This window comes from Lutjanus erythropterus, chromosome 8 (genome assembly GCF_056507025.1).
Source record: "Lutjanus erythropterus isolate fLutEry1 chromosome 8, fLutEry1.hap2, whole genome shotgun sequence".
NCBI lineage: Eukaryota > Metazoa > Chordata > Actinopteri > Lutjaniformes > Lutjanidae > Lutjanus > Lutjanus erythropterus.
The window spans coordinates 21,762,160-21,777,370 of record NC_139324.1 but is presented as its reverse complement, the minus strand read 5'-3'; the positions used below and the strand labels follow the sequence as shown (position 1 = coordinate 21,777,370).

Here is a 15,211-nt window from a genome sequence, read left to right as displayed (position 1 = left end):
AAAATCTAACTGCTGACCTCCAGGTCAAAAGTCTCTAATCTTATTACATGGAGATAATGTACAAACACACACCTCACAAACTGGTTAATTCCCCCGGGCTTCTCACTCCATCAGCAGCTGCAGAAAAAGTCTACAGTCTAAGATGTGTGTGTTTGGGTTAGGCTGAAAGTCATCATTAATTTGTCATTTCTAATGTAAGCTGAGTAAGTATTTTTATGTCATTTAATTTGTAATGCTATATAAACAAGGAATGCATATCTGGCATTTTTTGCTTGATAAATGACTTCACTGTTTCTAAAAACTGTTGTTGATCAACTAACTGATCAATAGACTAATTGTTTTAGCACTAGCTCATGGTTGTCATGATAAGACATGAGACTATTTTGATCATTTTTTTTAAATTAGATGACTGTTGGTTGTGTAATGCAATTTTAAACTGTAGTAAAGCCAGATTTACTTGGTATTAAAATGAGATCAGTGTCTGGATACATTATCCTCACTGCGATTACAATTGAGGTCATTCGAGGTCATGATAAGTCATTATCCAAACATTATAAATACTGTACTAGGTGCTGGACTGAAGTACGTGTCAAAAAAGTACGGTGTATTTCCCATGCCAGTATTGCTGGCAGTATGCATCTTTTGGTACTTTCATGGCACTAAATAAAGATATAATCATTAATTAAAGGCACATGTCTTTCAGTCTTCTCACATTCTGAATTTGAACAACCTGCATTTTATTTTAGATAAAAACAAATGTCTGTATCAGTATTATGTTGTGTGTGATGCCAGCATTTTGTACAGATTACATTTACACCCGCATAAGATCCAAACATGATGCAATTCAGACCACCTCCAGATGTGCTCAGGCAGATCATATCAAATTCCCATCACAACACATTTGTGCCCTGCATTAGCTTGCATTTTTCCTTATCTGGATACCATGTCCTGATACAGATCATATTTTAATACCAGCTGTAAATGCAATGCTACATACACCAGAAGATGTGTGAAGCCCACCATATACAGTATATAGCATCTATATTGAGTTTATTTTTCCTGTTTGCCTGTATTTATTTAACTTTTTATTTAGTAATTGTTGTTGTATAAACTTCCATCAAGATTTATCAAAGCAGCAAGTTTCCAAATATGTCAGACGTTCCATTTACCCAGTGTAAAGCACAGTAGCTTGCAATATATCCATAACATATTCAGTAATATATTTCATGTTTCCTGCATCAAATTACCTATATCAGCATATGAGCTTTTTCATGATGTTTCTAGTGATACTTATGTTTATGTTATATTACAGGCTGTCCTGTCTTTTTATGCTCCTTGTGCAAAATAAACTCCCTTAGAAGCAATAAAGGTTAATTCATTCATTCAAAATGTGATGTCTAGCCAAGGCAATGACCAAGAAAACAACATTTTATCTTCACTTTCAGCGTCTCGGTATTGTAAATGGTGACGTCACTCACTGTCAAAGGAGAAGTTCTCCCGCTTGTTGAAGATACATGTAAGAAGCTTCATAAATAACACAAGTGCCTCTCTGAAACAGGAGTATTTTTAGTCCTAATCTAACTGTCAGTGCAACTCCTGGGAGAGATCCTGTGATGCTTCATACTGTAAATTATACATAGACTTTAGATCTGCTTTTCAATTCAAACAGAACAAAAATCTTAGGTGGATCTATTCGAGCTGAGCTATGATGTCTATGTGCTCACCTCCTCCAGCCGTCTCCTCTGCTCCTTCTGCTGCTCGATACGTTTCTGCCTCTCAGCCAGCAGTTGGCGCTTGTACTCCTCCTGCTCGCGGAGCTGCTGCTCCTGTAGGAGCTGCTGGCGGCGCAGCGCCTCTGAGCGCTCCTTGTTCTCCTGCTGCAGCCGGATGAAGTCACGGCGCAAAGTCGACTCACCTGGCACGTTAACTATAGAGCTACATGGATGACACAATGAGAGGATTTAGCTGGTGTGTTAGCTCATAGCAAGCTAAATAAATTGTTAATGAAGAAAACATAAACGATTACAGTGTGACTTTGAGACATTACGACACTGAGGATTTAGTGTTAAAGTGGTATCAGTTTTTGTAAAATAAAAGTCACAGTTAAATATAACTAGAAAGCTGCTGCTGAGCTCCATCTGCCAAACCCAAAACCACACATTTGTAATCACCAAGAATGACAAAAGGGAAAAATACAAAAAACTTTGCTGATGATGTTCTGTAACCGTTTTGATTACAGACTGATATCATGTTTTGCTTTTGTTTTGCAGCTCCGTCTGCAACACATCAGAAACTGATTCATGGCCCTGTGGTCTGTGTGTGACTCATAATACAACATGGCAGTGGTTGGCTAGCTCGTTTGTAGTGTAGTTTGACAAGATAAATATACTGTATACTGATGTGTTCTGATAATATATTGTTACCTTGGCTCTCCTTCTTGCTCAGATGACTCTTCCTCCTCTTCTTCACTGCCACTGTACTCATACTCTGTCTCATCTGAGGATAATGAAAATAATGACACAGCTGAGTAAAAGTCACGAAAATATTCACTGAATTTGAATAGCAATTGTGCAACTTGAAGGGACAGACCAGATTATTTGGGGGTTGTAGGTACTTATCGATAGTGTCACCTACAGTAGATGGTGGTCAGCACACTCTTCAGGGGTTTAAAAGGTTAGTTCAGGTTCACTGAGGTCACACAGTAACACAAACAATAACACAAACAAACGCTGGTCTACAACACCCACGTTCTGTGAGTTAAAATGGCTATTTTTGTGTGTGGAGACTGGTTGGTTTGGAGAGAGAAATATTTGGCCTACGTGGTTTCCCATTGTAAAAGGCTGACTGAAGGCAAATCAGAGCGGTGAAAATACTGACTATATTCAAGAATACACTGAAACTGATACTGATTTCTGTAGATAGACCTTTTTGTAAGCGACTTTAATATGTTTTGTTGCTGACCCTGTCCACAGCAGTTCATTGCTTAGCCTTTGCGCTTGTATTCCTGCTGCTTCTCCAAACTGAGGGTGTGTCGACCTCCATCTACTGCAGGTAATACACTAACTATGGATACACCTTAAACAAGTCCACTTCAAATAATCTGAAGTACCCCTTTAACACATCTTGTATATAGGAGCTACTGTTGGAAACTTTGAACAAAGCAAATTATAACACACACACACACACACACACACACACACACACACCAACAGATCCCCCTCAGGGACTCACCCTTCTCGCCCCTCTTCTTCTTGGTTCGGTCGATGTGGTCTTTGAGCTGGATGCGGACCTGTCTCTCGTTGGGCTGGTCCCGGATGAAGGGGTGTTTGAGCAGCTGCTCAGTGGGAGGACGCTGGGTGTAGTTCTTCACCAGGCAGCCCTCGATGAAGCTGAAGAACTTCTTTGACCTGTTAGGTTGAAGTTAAATGTGATATTTGGAGGTGACCTTACATATTGAGGCATATGTCTCTTTGTTAATATGGGAGATACTTTGTCAGACAAGATATGTCACTTCACCCACCATTTTTTGGACTTGAGCCGAGGAGGGGGGTTTCGGGGAATGAGGAAGAGGGCTCTCATTGGATGCATGTCACACAGAGCTGGAGGAAACAAAAACATGAAGACCGGTGAGAGATCGGTGAGAAAACAGATTATCATCATACACTTTAGCTTCTGTCTAACACAACCTTTACACCACTTGCTTGCATGACAGCGTGTCTTCTATTCCTTCCACTGTCTGCCATCACCAGGAACTCTACAATCTTTAAGTTCATTTGCAGAAGTTGTAGAAAAACTGCAGTGCCAAACAAAGAACTATTGACTTAATGTGATGTGTACTTACGGGGAGCTCCCTCAGCCATCTCAATGGCCGTGATTCCACAGGACCACAGGTCGCTCTGCAGGACAGAAGATCCAATTAGTCAAATGAATGTTTCTCTCATTTATACGTGTTTATTCCCACCAAGGAGTAAATGTGTCGTACCTAAGGTGGCAGGGGTTCCCAAAGTTTTTAATACATATAATGTATATAATTAATAATGTAACCACCTCATCGCTGAAGCAATGGCAGTTCTTGCAAGAACAGACTTGGAGAATTTAGAACTCTGATATCAAAACTGCAATTTCTGATGCTTTCCAGGCAATTTTGCAGCAATATTTGATTCCATTGTGACCTGGTTACTGAGGATAATCCACAAACTACTTTCTGTAGAGGGTATGTCTACCACAGACTAAGATTTTCACCCCAATTGTACTGGGGTGGCAACAAAAGTTAAAGTGTAAAGATCTCAAAACCAGTGCAACTACATGAAAACTCCTAAACTTGTGCCTGTGAGAAAATGCTTTTTTTTTTTTTATATTTGGCTGCACTGACCATTTAATTATTCACAGATACCTTCAGTGCATGCAAACTTCCAAAGCGGTCTGGGTGGGCCCTGACCAACTGATATCCTGTGAAACAGCAGATCCAGTTTCTGCTCACTTCAGAGGCAGATCCAGTTCCTTACCCTGTAGTCGTAGGTAGCATCTGGGTTTTCATCACAAGCAATGACTTCAGGAGCCATCCAATATGGCGTTCCGATGAAGGTGTTCCTTCGACCTACTGTCCGGTCCAGCTGAGCACTCACACCAAAGTCCACTGGGAAACAGAAAGTTAACATAATTTATTTTTAGTTCAATTTGTTGTCATGAATGGCCTCATTTCTATAAGACGGGGGCTTTCAATGTTTTGATGACAGTGCCAGTTCGAGGGCCGCACAGGAAAACCCATAAATGTGTCGTAGATTTTGTGATTGGTCTGATAATGTGTTTAACATTAAATTCCTTCAGCACCAAATTCACATCTTAGCAGGTAAGGTAGATCACTTTATCTGCCCTCTGAGGTCTGATCAGGTAAGAGTTGATCCATTTTTCTGAAACCTCCATAAAACAGTTCAGATCCTGCGTGAGAGCAGACTAACACTGTCAAAGGGGTCATTTAAATTTCAAACCTTAAGACAAATAAAAGTTTCAGTCTCTTGCCCTGAGAGCCATGTGAATTAAAATTTTACTCATCCTCTTGCCACGTTCAAACTACCACACTCGAGTCAACAGTCCATGTCAGGTCCTGACTCAGAGTGTAAAGGTCACAGTGATGCTCTGTTTTAAGGCCCTGCCCTGCCTCCTTTCAGCTAAACTACAATTTTTTTTATTTTAGAAACAGTGAAGACATGTGGTTCATACTGCGTGTCACAGGACTACAATAAACAAGGGCACAAAGTGATTTAATTACTAATTAGTAATCTAATCATAGATATCATTATTATCAATGTATTTAAAGAAATAAAAACTGAGAGGGAAATTCAGACAAATGTTCCAATAACAATAAAAAGGCCTGTAAACAACAAGAACTGGACAGTGAAGCTGCCAAACTGGAGAGTTTTGATCAGTGATCAGAGGAAGCCTGGTTCAAGACCTCTGCACTGTTGACTTCATTTTTTTTTTTCACAAATTCAAATACATCTGGTGGTTTGCTTATTAACTACTGTTTCCCTGGTTAAAAAAGATAAAACCAATACAAGCTTTGCAGTTAGAATTAAGAATAGCAACAGCATTATCTTTCTATGACAGAGCCAACAAACCTGTAACAGAAAAACGGCTATGAAAATGTTTTGGATGAGATCAGCACAGTTGCGTAGAGGGTGTCTGCCCTTTCTTAATAACACACACACACAGAGAAGGCGATTTTTAATTCTGTCATACTAACTCAAAGTATGAAAGAATGATGGAAAACCAGCAGAGACACAACAGCTGAGAATTATTTTACAGCATTTTCCTGCATTATATAACAATAAATCCTGATGATATAATCAATTATTTTAATGTGCCCAAGACTAAAGTAAAGTAAGGAGCAGGAAATGGATGGATGGATTAACCAATTAAAAATAATTAACTCAGTCATGTTTTTGCTACAATCAGCACTATTATTAGACTAGGAGATTGCTAGCTGTTGTGGCTAGAAGCAGTTTGCTATTGGTCCAATGGTGTCGACTGAAACTCCACTCAATGTGTCTCAACAGTCTACAAACAGATGTAAAAATTTTAGAAGAAATTATAACTAACCTTACTGCCCACACCAGGCAAGAGAAAATCAATTTTTTCAATCAATCAATTTTAAGGCTGTACAGGTGTAGGTGTGTACAGGTTGTTGTAACTTATTTCCAGATATAACAACTCTTTAAGGGGGACTTGGGTATTTTTTCAACCTGGACAATATTTTTTTAAATTGGTCCTGTATTGAGCGAGACCACTGCAGCCAGCAACTGGTGAAACAGGCTGCAATGTAATCCTTAAGGGCAACTTTTTATTATGCATGAAACAGCTGTTTCATTGCTTTTGCCAAACTTGACTCACCTTTTCACTGTTCCAATACTCATCAGCTCTGGTTTGGTCAAAATAAAGTATTAATTCACCGAGTTAGATCTGAAAATATTGGGACAGGAGCGAGACGGAGGCTGGACATCTGAAAATCAGTGTGGAGAAACAGCATGTACAGCCAGAATATTTTCTCACCTTAAAGAGTGAATTCAGTGACCAAACAACCAGAGCTGATGATGGTTGGAAAGACAGTTCAAGATGTTTTGGTAAGTTTCATTTTGTTTCTGTCAAATTTGAATTGAGTGTGTTTTACAATGATAAAATTACTGTTTCTGTAAATGATTCTGGTCGCCTTGAACAAAGCGAAATAGCAGCTGTTTCTAGTTAAACAAAAGCATCTTACTCTTTAAATAAAAGGTCTATCTCTGTAACAATCCTTTCCATATTGTTGTCAGACACTTAGAATAACAATCTGAGCCTGTCAGTGGCAAAAACAAGCACTTTAAGTGGACATACTTTGATTGTGCACAGTTGTATGGAGGGATTACATTGCAGCTCATGTTCCTGGCTCCAGAACTATTGGACCAGTTTCAAAAATTGTTGTCCCCATTAGTCAATTAGACACAAAAACATGTTGAATAGGTTAAAAAAATACCCAAGCTTGCCTTTAAATCCACATTTCAGATGTAAATGTTCCTGGCAAAAGCAACCACAGCTTCCATGAGAAATGAATATTATGATGAAAGGATGGATTCATCACTCAATATTTGGTCAGTTGGGGAAAAATAACTTCTCACATACAAATCTGCTAACAGGAACACAGCGTAATTCTGCACTTTGAGGTGAAAGTGAAATTATTACTCCTTAGTGGCTTAAGGAGCCACATTCTGAGAGTCTGACTTAACTGCAGAAAGTAATTTAACCCATTCAGGGCTGTACAGTGCAGCATATGTATGTCACACATGCTACGAAACAAATCGGCGCAATGCATGAAATGACCCCTGTTGCACACTTGCAATGCAGCTTTCCTGTGTGTGTATGTGTGTGTGTACAGTTATGACATGCTCATTTGTATGTGAGGTAAATTAATGCACTTGTCCCACACATGCACTTTATGTGGGCAGGCCACCCAGGTATATTAACAGGCTCCTGAGTACGTGAAGTGCTCCAATTTAGCATTTACATTTCTTTTTTTTAAATCTGTGACAGCGTCCATGACATATTAACTAGTGGACAATCTCCCCTCGCCTCCTCCTTGAACCGCCACCTTATCGTGGTGGAGGGGTTTGAGAACCTAAATGATCTTAGGAGCTATGTTGTCGGGGGCTTTGCCCCTGGTAGGGTCTCCCAAGGCAAACAGGTCCTAGGTGATGGGTCAGACTAAGAGCGGTTCCAAAGCCCCCTATGGAAAGTTCAACACCAGGGTCAGTTACGTCGCCCGGATTGGCGTTACCGGGGCCCCACCCTGGAGCCAGGCCTGGGGTTGGGGCTGGCAGGCGAGCGCCTGGTGGCCGGGTCTTTGCCCACGGGACCCGGCCGGGCCCAGCCCGAAGGAGCGACGTGGGCCCGCCCTCCCGTAGGCCCATCACCCGCGAGAGGGTTCAGAAGGGGCTGATGCGCTGTGATTTGGGTGGCAGTCGTGGGCGGGGGCCCCGACAACCCAATCCCAGGACATGGAATCTCACAGTGGGGACATGGAATGTCACCTCGCTGGGGGGGAAGGAGCCTGAGCTGGTGCGGGAGGTTGAGCGGTACCGGCTAGAGATAGTCGGGCTCACCTCCACGCACAGTCGGGGCTCTGGAACCCAACTCCTTGAGAGAGGCTGGACTCTTTTCTACTCTGGAGTTGCCCACAATGAGAGGCGGCGGGCTGGTGTGGGCTTGCTAATAGCCCCCCAGCTCAGCCGCCATGTGTTGGAGTTTTCCCCGGTGAACGAGAGGGTCGCCGCCCTGCGCCTTCGGGTCAGGGATAAGTGCCTCACTGTCGTTTCGGCCTACGGGCCAAACGGCAGCGCAGAGTACCCGGCCTTCTTGGAGACCTTGGGAGGGGTGCTGGAAAGTGCTCCGACTGGGGACCCCATCATCCTGCTGGGGGACTTCAATGCTCACGTGGGTGGCGATAGTGTTACCTGGAGGGGCGTGATTGGGAGGAACGGCCCCCCCGATCTGAACGCGAGTGGTGTTCTGTTATTGGACTTCTGTGCTAGTCACAGTCTGTCCATAACGAACACCATGTTCAAGCATAAAGGTGCCCATCAGTACACGTGGCATGGGGACGCCCTAGGTCGGAGGTCAATGATCGACTTTGTGGTCGTGTCAACTGACCTCCGGCCGTGTGTCTTGGACACTCGGGTGAAGAGAGGGGCTGAGCTGTCAACTGATCACCACCTGGTGGTGAGTTGGATCCGCTGGCAGGGGAGGAAGCTGGACAGACTTGGCAGGCCCAAACGTACTGTGAGGGTCTGTTGGGAACGTCTGGTGGAACCATCTGTCAGAGGGGTCTTCAACTCTCACCTCCGGGAGAGCTTTGACCAGATCCCGAGGGAGGCTGGAGACATCGAGTCCGAATGGACCATGTTCTCTGCCTCCATTGTGGATGCAGCCATTCGGAGCTGTGGCCGTAAGGTCTCCGGTGCCTGTCGCGGCGGCAATCCCCGAACCCGGTGGTGGACACCGGAGGTAAGGGATGCCGTCAGGCTGAAGAAGGAGTCTTATCGAGCTTGGCTGGCTCGTGGGACTCCTGAGGCAGCCGACGGGTACCGGCAGGCCAAGCGTGCTGCGGCCCGCGTGGTTGTGGAAGCAAAAACTCGGACATGGGAAAGGTTCGGGGAGGCCATGGAGGAGGACTACCGGTCGGCCTCGAGGAGATTCTGGCAAACCATCCGGCGCCTCAGGAGGGGGAAGCAGTACCCTGCCAACACTGTTTACAGTGGTGGTGGGGAGCTGTTGACTTCGACTGGGGATATTGTTGGACGGTGGAAGGAATACTTCGAGGACCTCCTCAATCCCACTGACACATCTTCCGTAGAGGAAGCAGAGGCTGGGGACCCAGAGGCTGACTCATTCATCACCCAAGCTGAAGTCACTGAGGTAGTTCGGAAGCTCCCCAGTGGCAAGGCACCGGGAGTGGATGAGATCCGCCCTGAGTACCTCAAGTCTTTGGATGTTGTAGGGCTGTCTTGGCTGACACGCCTCTGCAACATCGCGTGGCAGTTGGGGACAGTGCCTCTGGACTGGCAGACCGGGGTGGTGGTCCCTCTATTTAAAAAGGGGGACCGGAGGGTGTGCTCCAACTACAGGGGGATCACACTCCTCAGCCTCCCTGGTAAAGTCTATTCCAGGGTACTGGAGAGGAGAATTCGGCCGATAGTCGAACCTCGGATCCAAGAGGAACAATGCGGTTTTCGTCCTGGTCGTGGAACACTGGACCAGCTCTACACCCTCCGCAGGGTGCTTGAGGGCTCATGGGAGTTTGCCCAACCAGTCCACATGTGCTTTGTGGACTTGGAGAAGGCATTTGACTGTGTCCCTCGTGGCATTCTGTGGGAGGTGCTTCAGGAGTATGGAGTTCGGGGCCCTCTGCTAAGGGCCGTACGGTCTCTGTATGATCGGAGCAGGAGCTTGGTTCGCATTGCCGGCAGTAAGTCAGACCTGTTCCCGGTCCATGTTGGACTCAGGCAGGGCTGTCCTTTGTCACCGGTTCTGTTCATTATTTTTATGGACAGAATTTCTAGGCGCAGCCAGGGGCCAGAGGGAGTCCGATTCGGGGACCACAGGATCTCATCTCTGCTTTTTGCAGATGATGTTGTCCTGTTGGCTCCTTCGAACCAGGACCTTCAGCTTGTACTGGGGCGGTTTGCAGCCGAGTGTGAAGCAGCTGGGATGAGAATCAGCACCTCCAAGTCTGAGGCCATGGTTCTCGACCGGAAAAAGATGGCTTGTTCCCTCCGGGTCGGAGAAGAGTCCCTGCCCCAAGTGGAGGAGTTTAAGTATCTTGGGGTTTTGTTTACGAGTGAGGGGAGGATGGAACGCGAGATCGACAGACGGATTGGTGCGGCGGCAGCAGTAATGCGGTCGTTGCGCCGGTCTGTCGTGGGGAAGAAGGAGCTGAGCCGAAAGGCGAAGCTCTCGATTTTCCGGTCAATCTACGTTCCTACCCTCACCTATGGTCATGAACTCTGGGTCATGACCGAAAGAACAAGATCTCGGATACAAGCGGCTGAAATGAGTTTCCTCCGCAGGGTGGCGGGGCGCTCCCTTAGAGATAGGGTGAGGAGCTCTGTCACCCGGGAGGAGCTCGGAGTAGAGCCGCTGCTCCTCCACGTCGAGAGGAGTCAGCTGAGGTGGCTTGGACATCTATATCGGATGCCTCCTGGGCGCCTGCCTAGGGAGGTGTTCCGGGCATGCCCCACTGGGAGGAGGCCCCGGGGAAGACCCAGGACACGCTGGAGTGACTACGTCGCTCGGCTGGCCTGGGAACGCCTTGGGGTCCCTCCGGAACACCTGGAAGAAGTGTCCAGGGAGAGGGAAGTCTGGGTGTCCCTGCTCAGACTGCTGCCCCCGCGACCCGGCCCCGGATTAAGCGGAAGATAATGAATGAATGAATGAATGAATGAATGAACAATCTCCCCTCGCTGTCTCTGTCCCATATCTGTTTGTTCTTCTATGCAACAGCCGTCAGAGTCTCAAGTCAAAACATAATCGTGAGTAAGAAAATCCAGAATGCAGGTTGTGTTTTTGGGCATTAATCATTATATTTTTTAGTAAAATAACCTAAGCATAAAAACTTTTATCATAAAGCAAAACAAAAGAAAGGCAAACTATTAAAAGTGTTGAGAAGTGAGGCAGTTGGAGATTTGTTTTGAGTGCTGGTTTCCACCTGCCAGCTGGTGCACCTGTCTTAAATCAGGTTAAAGTGTGTCGGCTGTCTGACAGACAGATAGTGACAGGTATGTAAGGACACTCCCTGTCTAATCACGCTTGTCTTTGTTTTGTATTTTTTTATTTGAGTGATTAATGACTAAAAAGCATTTATTGGCTTGGCTGACCTTCTTTTTGTGGATCAACTGTGAGAAAATATGTTCATGTTGAATTCATGTCTATACTACAGAGCCCTGTTGTAATTCTGTGGCAACATCAAATCATCAAAAGGTGCATACTATTATTCTATATTAGAATTAAGTGAATGCAAAACTGTCTGAAAATATTTTTTTTCATGAGGAATGACATTACCGAGTGAGACTTTTATACAGGCCTACAACTGTGCAATCATGTGAACCATTACAGAACAACACTGGTAATGAAAAATGCTCTAGTTGGCAGTAATCTGGTGCTGCAGTAATTTTTTTTTCAGCGCAGTCATCCAAACCTCAGTGCAGGCTGTGCTCCCAGTCTATAGGCCCAGCCTGGATCCACAATTCAACCAAAATAAAATCAAAACATACCCAGTTTGACTTCAGCATTTTCAGTCAGCAGCACGTTTTGCCCCTTGATGTCACGGTGGATGACATGATGAGCATGCAGATGAGCTAATCCCTGCAGAGAGAGAGAAAAAAAAACATATTAACAAGTTACATGCAGTACAGGATAGTTTAGAGTGCAGTTTATGGCATATTCTGTCAAATCCACTCTTTGTTTTCAAGAAAACTTTTTCAATTGACACTTTACTAACCCATCCTCTGAACAGCATCAGCCCAATCGGAGTTTAATAACTAACTATACTATACATGTAACTGTAACTTTTAATATATTTGACTGTGAATAGGAAATAGTCATGAAAGAGCTGTGAAAGGTGACTGACCCTGAGGATCTCTCTGGAGATGTAGGCGATCCAGTCCTCCTTCAGTGTGTTGCCTTTGGTGTTTTTCACCAGATCTGTGATGGAACCAGCGCCACAAAACTCCATCACCAGCTGGAGAAGAGAACAGGAGACAATAAGATGACCGTCGACATTCACACACACCATCATACTGACAGTTACAGGTATAATCAAACTTTGTGTACAAAATTGTGCACAGAGTTTATATTTATAGGGAACTCTAGAAATTGAATATTTACATTTTAATTGCTGGATCTTTATTTTTTCAGCAGAACAACCTGCAGTGATTTGCTAAATAATCACTAAACTCATCATGGATTGTGTTTCACATGTTCAACCACAGATACATGCTTTATAAACACACAATCTGATCTACTTCAGTGGACAGTCTTTAGTGATGTACAATGTAGACGATGACTGAAAATAGACACTCAGTGACACACATACACAAATGGCCGACAGTGTGAGGGCATACGAGCAGGGGCTATAAGGGGTCACGGAGGCAGCTGTAAAAACAAATAGAGGGCCGTGTTGTGTGGTGAGAGTGAGATCTCTCCTCTCTAGGAACAGCAGAGCTGCAGGGTCATAAAACAAGGTGATCCTGCCTTCAACAAACGGGCAGCTATAAATCTCTCCTGATGCTGTTCTCGACCTCCTGCCTCTCCCCTCTCTCTCCCTTTGGTTTCTCATTTTTGCTTCATTTGTTTTATATATTTCCTCTGCACTCTCGTTTCGCTTTTCTGTGTGTACATCACTCTCTTCTATCCTGTCTTATGGGCCAGTGGGAGCTTAACTGTTGGGGGAAAAACATTTATCTTGTATTAGCTGTTATTGTTTGAAAGCAATAAAGTGTGTGAACAGATAGTGTTTGTGCAAGGACAGCAACTATATGCAGACCAAATATAGTAACACAAGTTGAGTGCTGACCTGTAATATCCATCCAATCTGCCATTATGACATTATTACTTATATGCGTGTATTGGCAAGAATCTGGTGATATGATACGAATCACGATACAGAGGTTACGATTTAATATATTGTGATACTGTAAGCAAGGTAATATCGCGCTTTTTAAATCTAATTTTAGAAAAAAAATGTAATAGTAGAAAGAATACATCACCTCATGTATAAAAATCTGAGTTAAAAAAGTTTTTTATTCAATCAGAACAGTGAATATACACAACAACATTGCTATCTAGTGGTAGGGGGAAAGGACTAAAGGGACGAACTTTTCACCCTCTGCTCCAGGCGTTTGACTTTTTGTCTGCTCTCTGGTGTATATCACTCCTCAACTCTGGACTGGAGCTGCAACATTCAGGAAATTTTCACAGGCTGCCACTCGGGGGTGGATGGCTGTCGGTTTCTTTCTGCCGTTTGTCAGTATTAGTTTCATTGAGCTACTGTGCATTCAAGACTAATTTAACTTGTAGCACTGGGCTGTCAAGACATTACATCATTAGCATAGAAGTAAACTCACCCATAGCTGGTCATCATGGCCCGGTGGACTTTTCTTGATGAAGGCTCCGTAGTAGGTGGCAATGTTTCTGTGGTGGGAGTACTTCTTCAGCATGTTGATTTCCAGTTTAATTTCCTCCTCTTCATCCTATACAACAGACAGAGAGAGAGAGGACCATCAGTGTGTTAATACATTCTTAATGCCTGTGAGGTGGCAAGGAGGCAATTATATGAACTAATGGACCAGATCAAAACAAACAATATAAATCTATTTTCTTCTGGTCAGGTTGTTAAAGCTGGATGGACAATTAGCACCAACACGCTCTGGCAGGTAAACAACATTTACTATTGGCTTTTCGTGATCAGGTCACCTGGAAAGATGATGACAGTGGCAGGTGATTTTCAAAATGTATTCACTTTTCTCATTATGTTTTTCTTTTCTATTTCTGCTCTTGTGTTTAAGATAAGATAGAACTTTGTAAATCCCAAACGAGGGATTCTTGTGTCAGTGGTTGATCAAAAAATTACAGTAACATAAGAATAAAAACAAAAGTGTAATAAATATAAAATATATCAGGAGTAAATACTAAACCTGCACCTGGTAGAATAAAAATAAACATAAGATATGTTTCGTAAAATAAGTAAACCATAATAAACTAAAATAGAAAAGAAATACTGACAATGATATTGAAAGTAATGTTGCACGTGATGTTGATATTCTTGTTTTCAGTGTCCGATGTTTCAATCTAATATTTATTTATTTCTGACAGTGAAATGCAGCTCTTCCCTCTCTCTTCCCCTTTTACACGTCTTTTAAAATCTACATGCATTTTTCATCTTTATTGGTTTTACACACTTGGCTCACTCCAGTGAACTCTAAATCAAAACATTCCTACACACTGAGTTTAGGTCCCTTCATTGGCCTTTAGGTTTAAATGGGTTTTCTGTCCCACTTATAAACTGCTAATTTTCTTGAGTAACTGAGTCATGATTTCTGGAAAGACACATTGCTGTTGAGTTTTTTTGTGTTGAGCGCTACAAGCAGGAGGAAAAATATGTAGTTTTGATTTTGCTGTGAACTGTCCTTTTAAACTGCCTTTGTGTCTTAAGTTTAAGTGTGTTATAGGGAATTTACACCTTTGATACTAAAACATACATACTAAAATAGACACAGGGTCACACACAAAACGGCAGCACATCTAATTATCTAATCTGCATCTAATAAAGCACCCTTAATTATCCACATGAATATTCATGTTTATGTTGCCTGCTCAGTAAATTACATTTTTTTGTCTGCTGACCAACATCAACCATTTGAAAATCCTTCAAAAACACAGATTGTGTAATCTGAATATCTGATGATTGGCAGCTTTAAATCTATAAACAAGATTAAAATATCTTCTTTCAAACCATGAATATTCCATTTAGCTACAATGTCATCATGTGCTGTAAGTCTATGACCGAGCATACAATTTTTTTTTCTCTTTTTTAGAAAATTTTAAATTCTTGTTTGTATCATTCAATTTTAGACTGTTAGTCAAATAAAACAAGCAATTTGAAGACCTAAAGTTTGAGTGCTGGGAA

At 43.2% G+C, this 15,211-nt stretch overlaps 1 protein-coding gene across 9 annotated transcripts in view; it reads right to left on the bottom strand.

The window, feature by feature from the left end:
• Positions 1-15,211, bottom strand: part of LOC146322797 (mitogen-activated protein kinase kinase kinase kinase 4-like) — a 122,812-nt gene that overhangs the window by 41,449 nt on the left and 66,152 nt on the right. For all 9 annotated transcript variants that reach the window (XM_084724892.1, XM_084724893.1, XM_084724896.1 and 6 more), the window contains exons 4-12: positions 13,650-13,775; positions 12,155-12,265; positions 11,799-11,889; positions 4,506-4,636; positions 3,842-3,896; positions 3,521-3,599; positions 3,232-3,407; positions 2,424-2,496; positions 1,725-1,935 (exon numbers count right to left, since the gene is read on the bottom strand). In XM_084724892.1, coding sequence (XP_084581018.1) covers positions 1,725-1,935; positions 2,424-2,496; positions 3,232-3,407; positions 3,521-3,599; positions 3,842-3,896; positions 4,506-4,636; positions 11,799-11,889; positions 12,155-12,265; positions 13,650-13,775 — 1,053 coding nt within the window. The remainder of the gene's footprint in view (positions 1-1,724; positions 1,936-2,423; positions 2,497-3,231; positions 3,408-3,520; positions 3,600-3,841; positions 3,897-4,505; positions 4,637-11,798; positions 11,890-12,154; positions 12,266-13,649; positions 13,776-15,211) is intronic.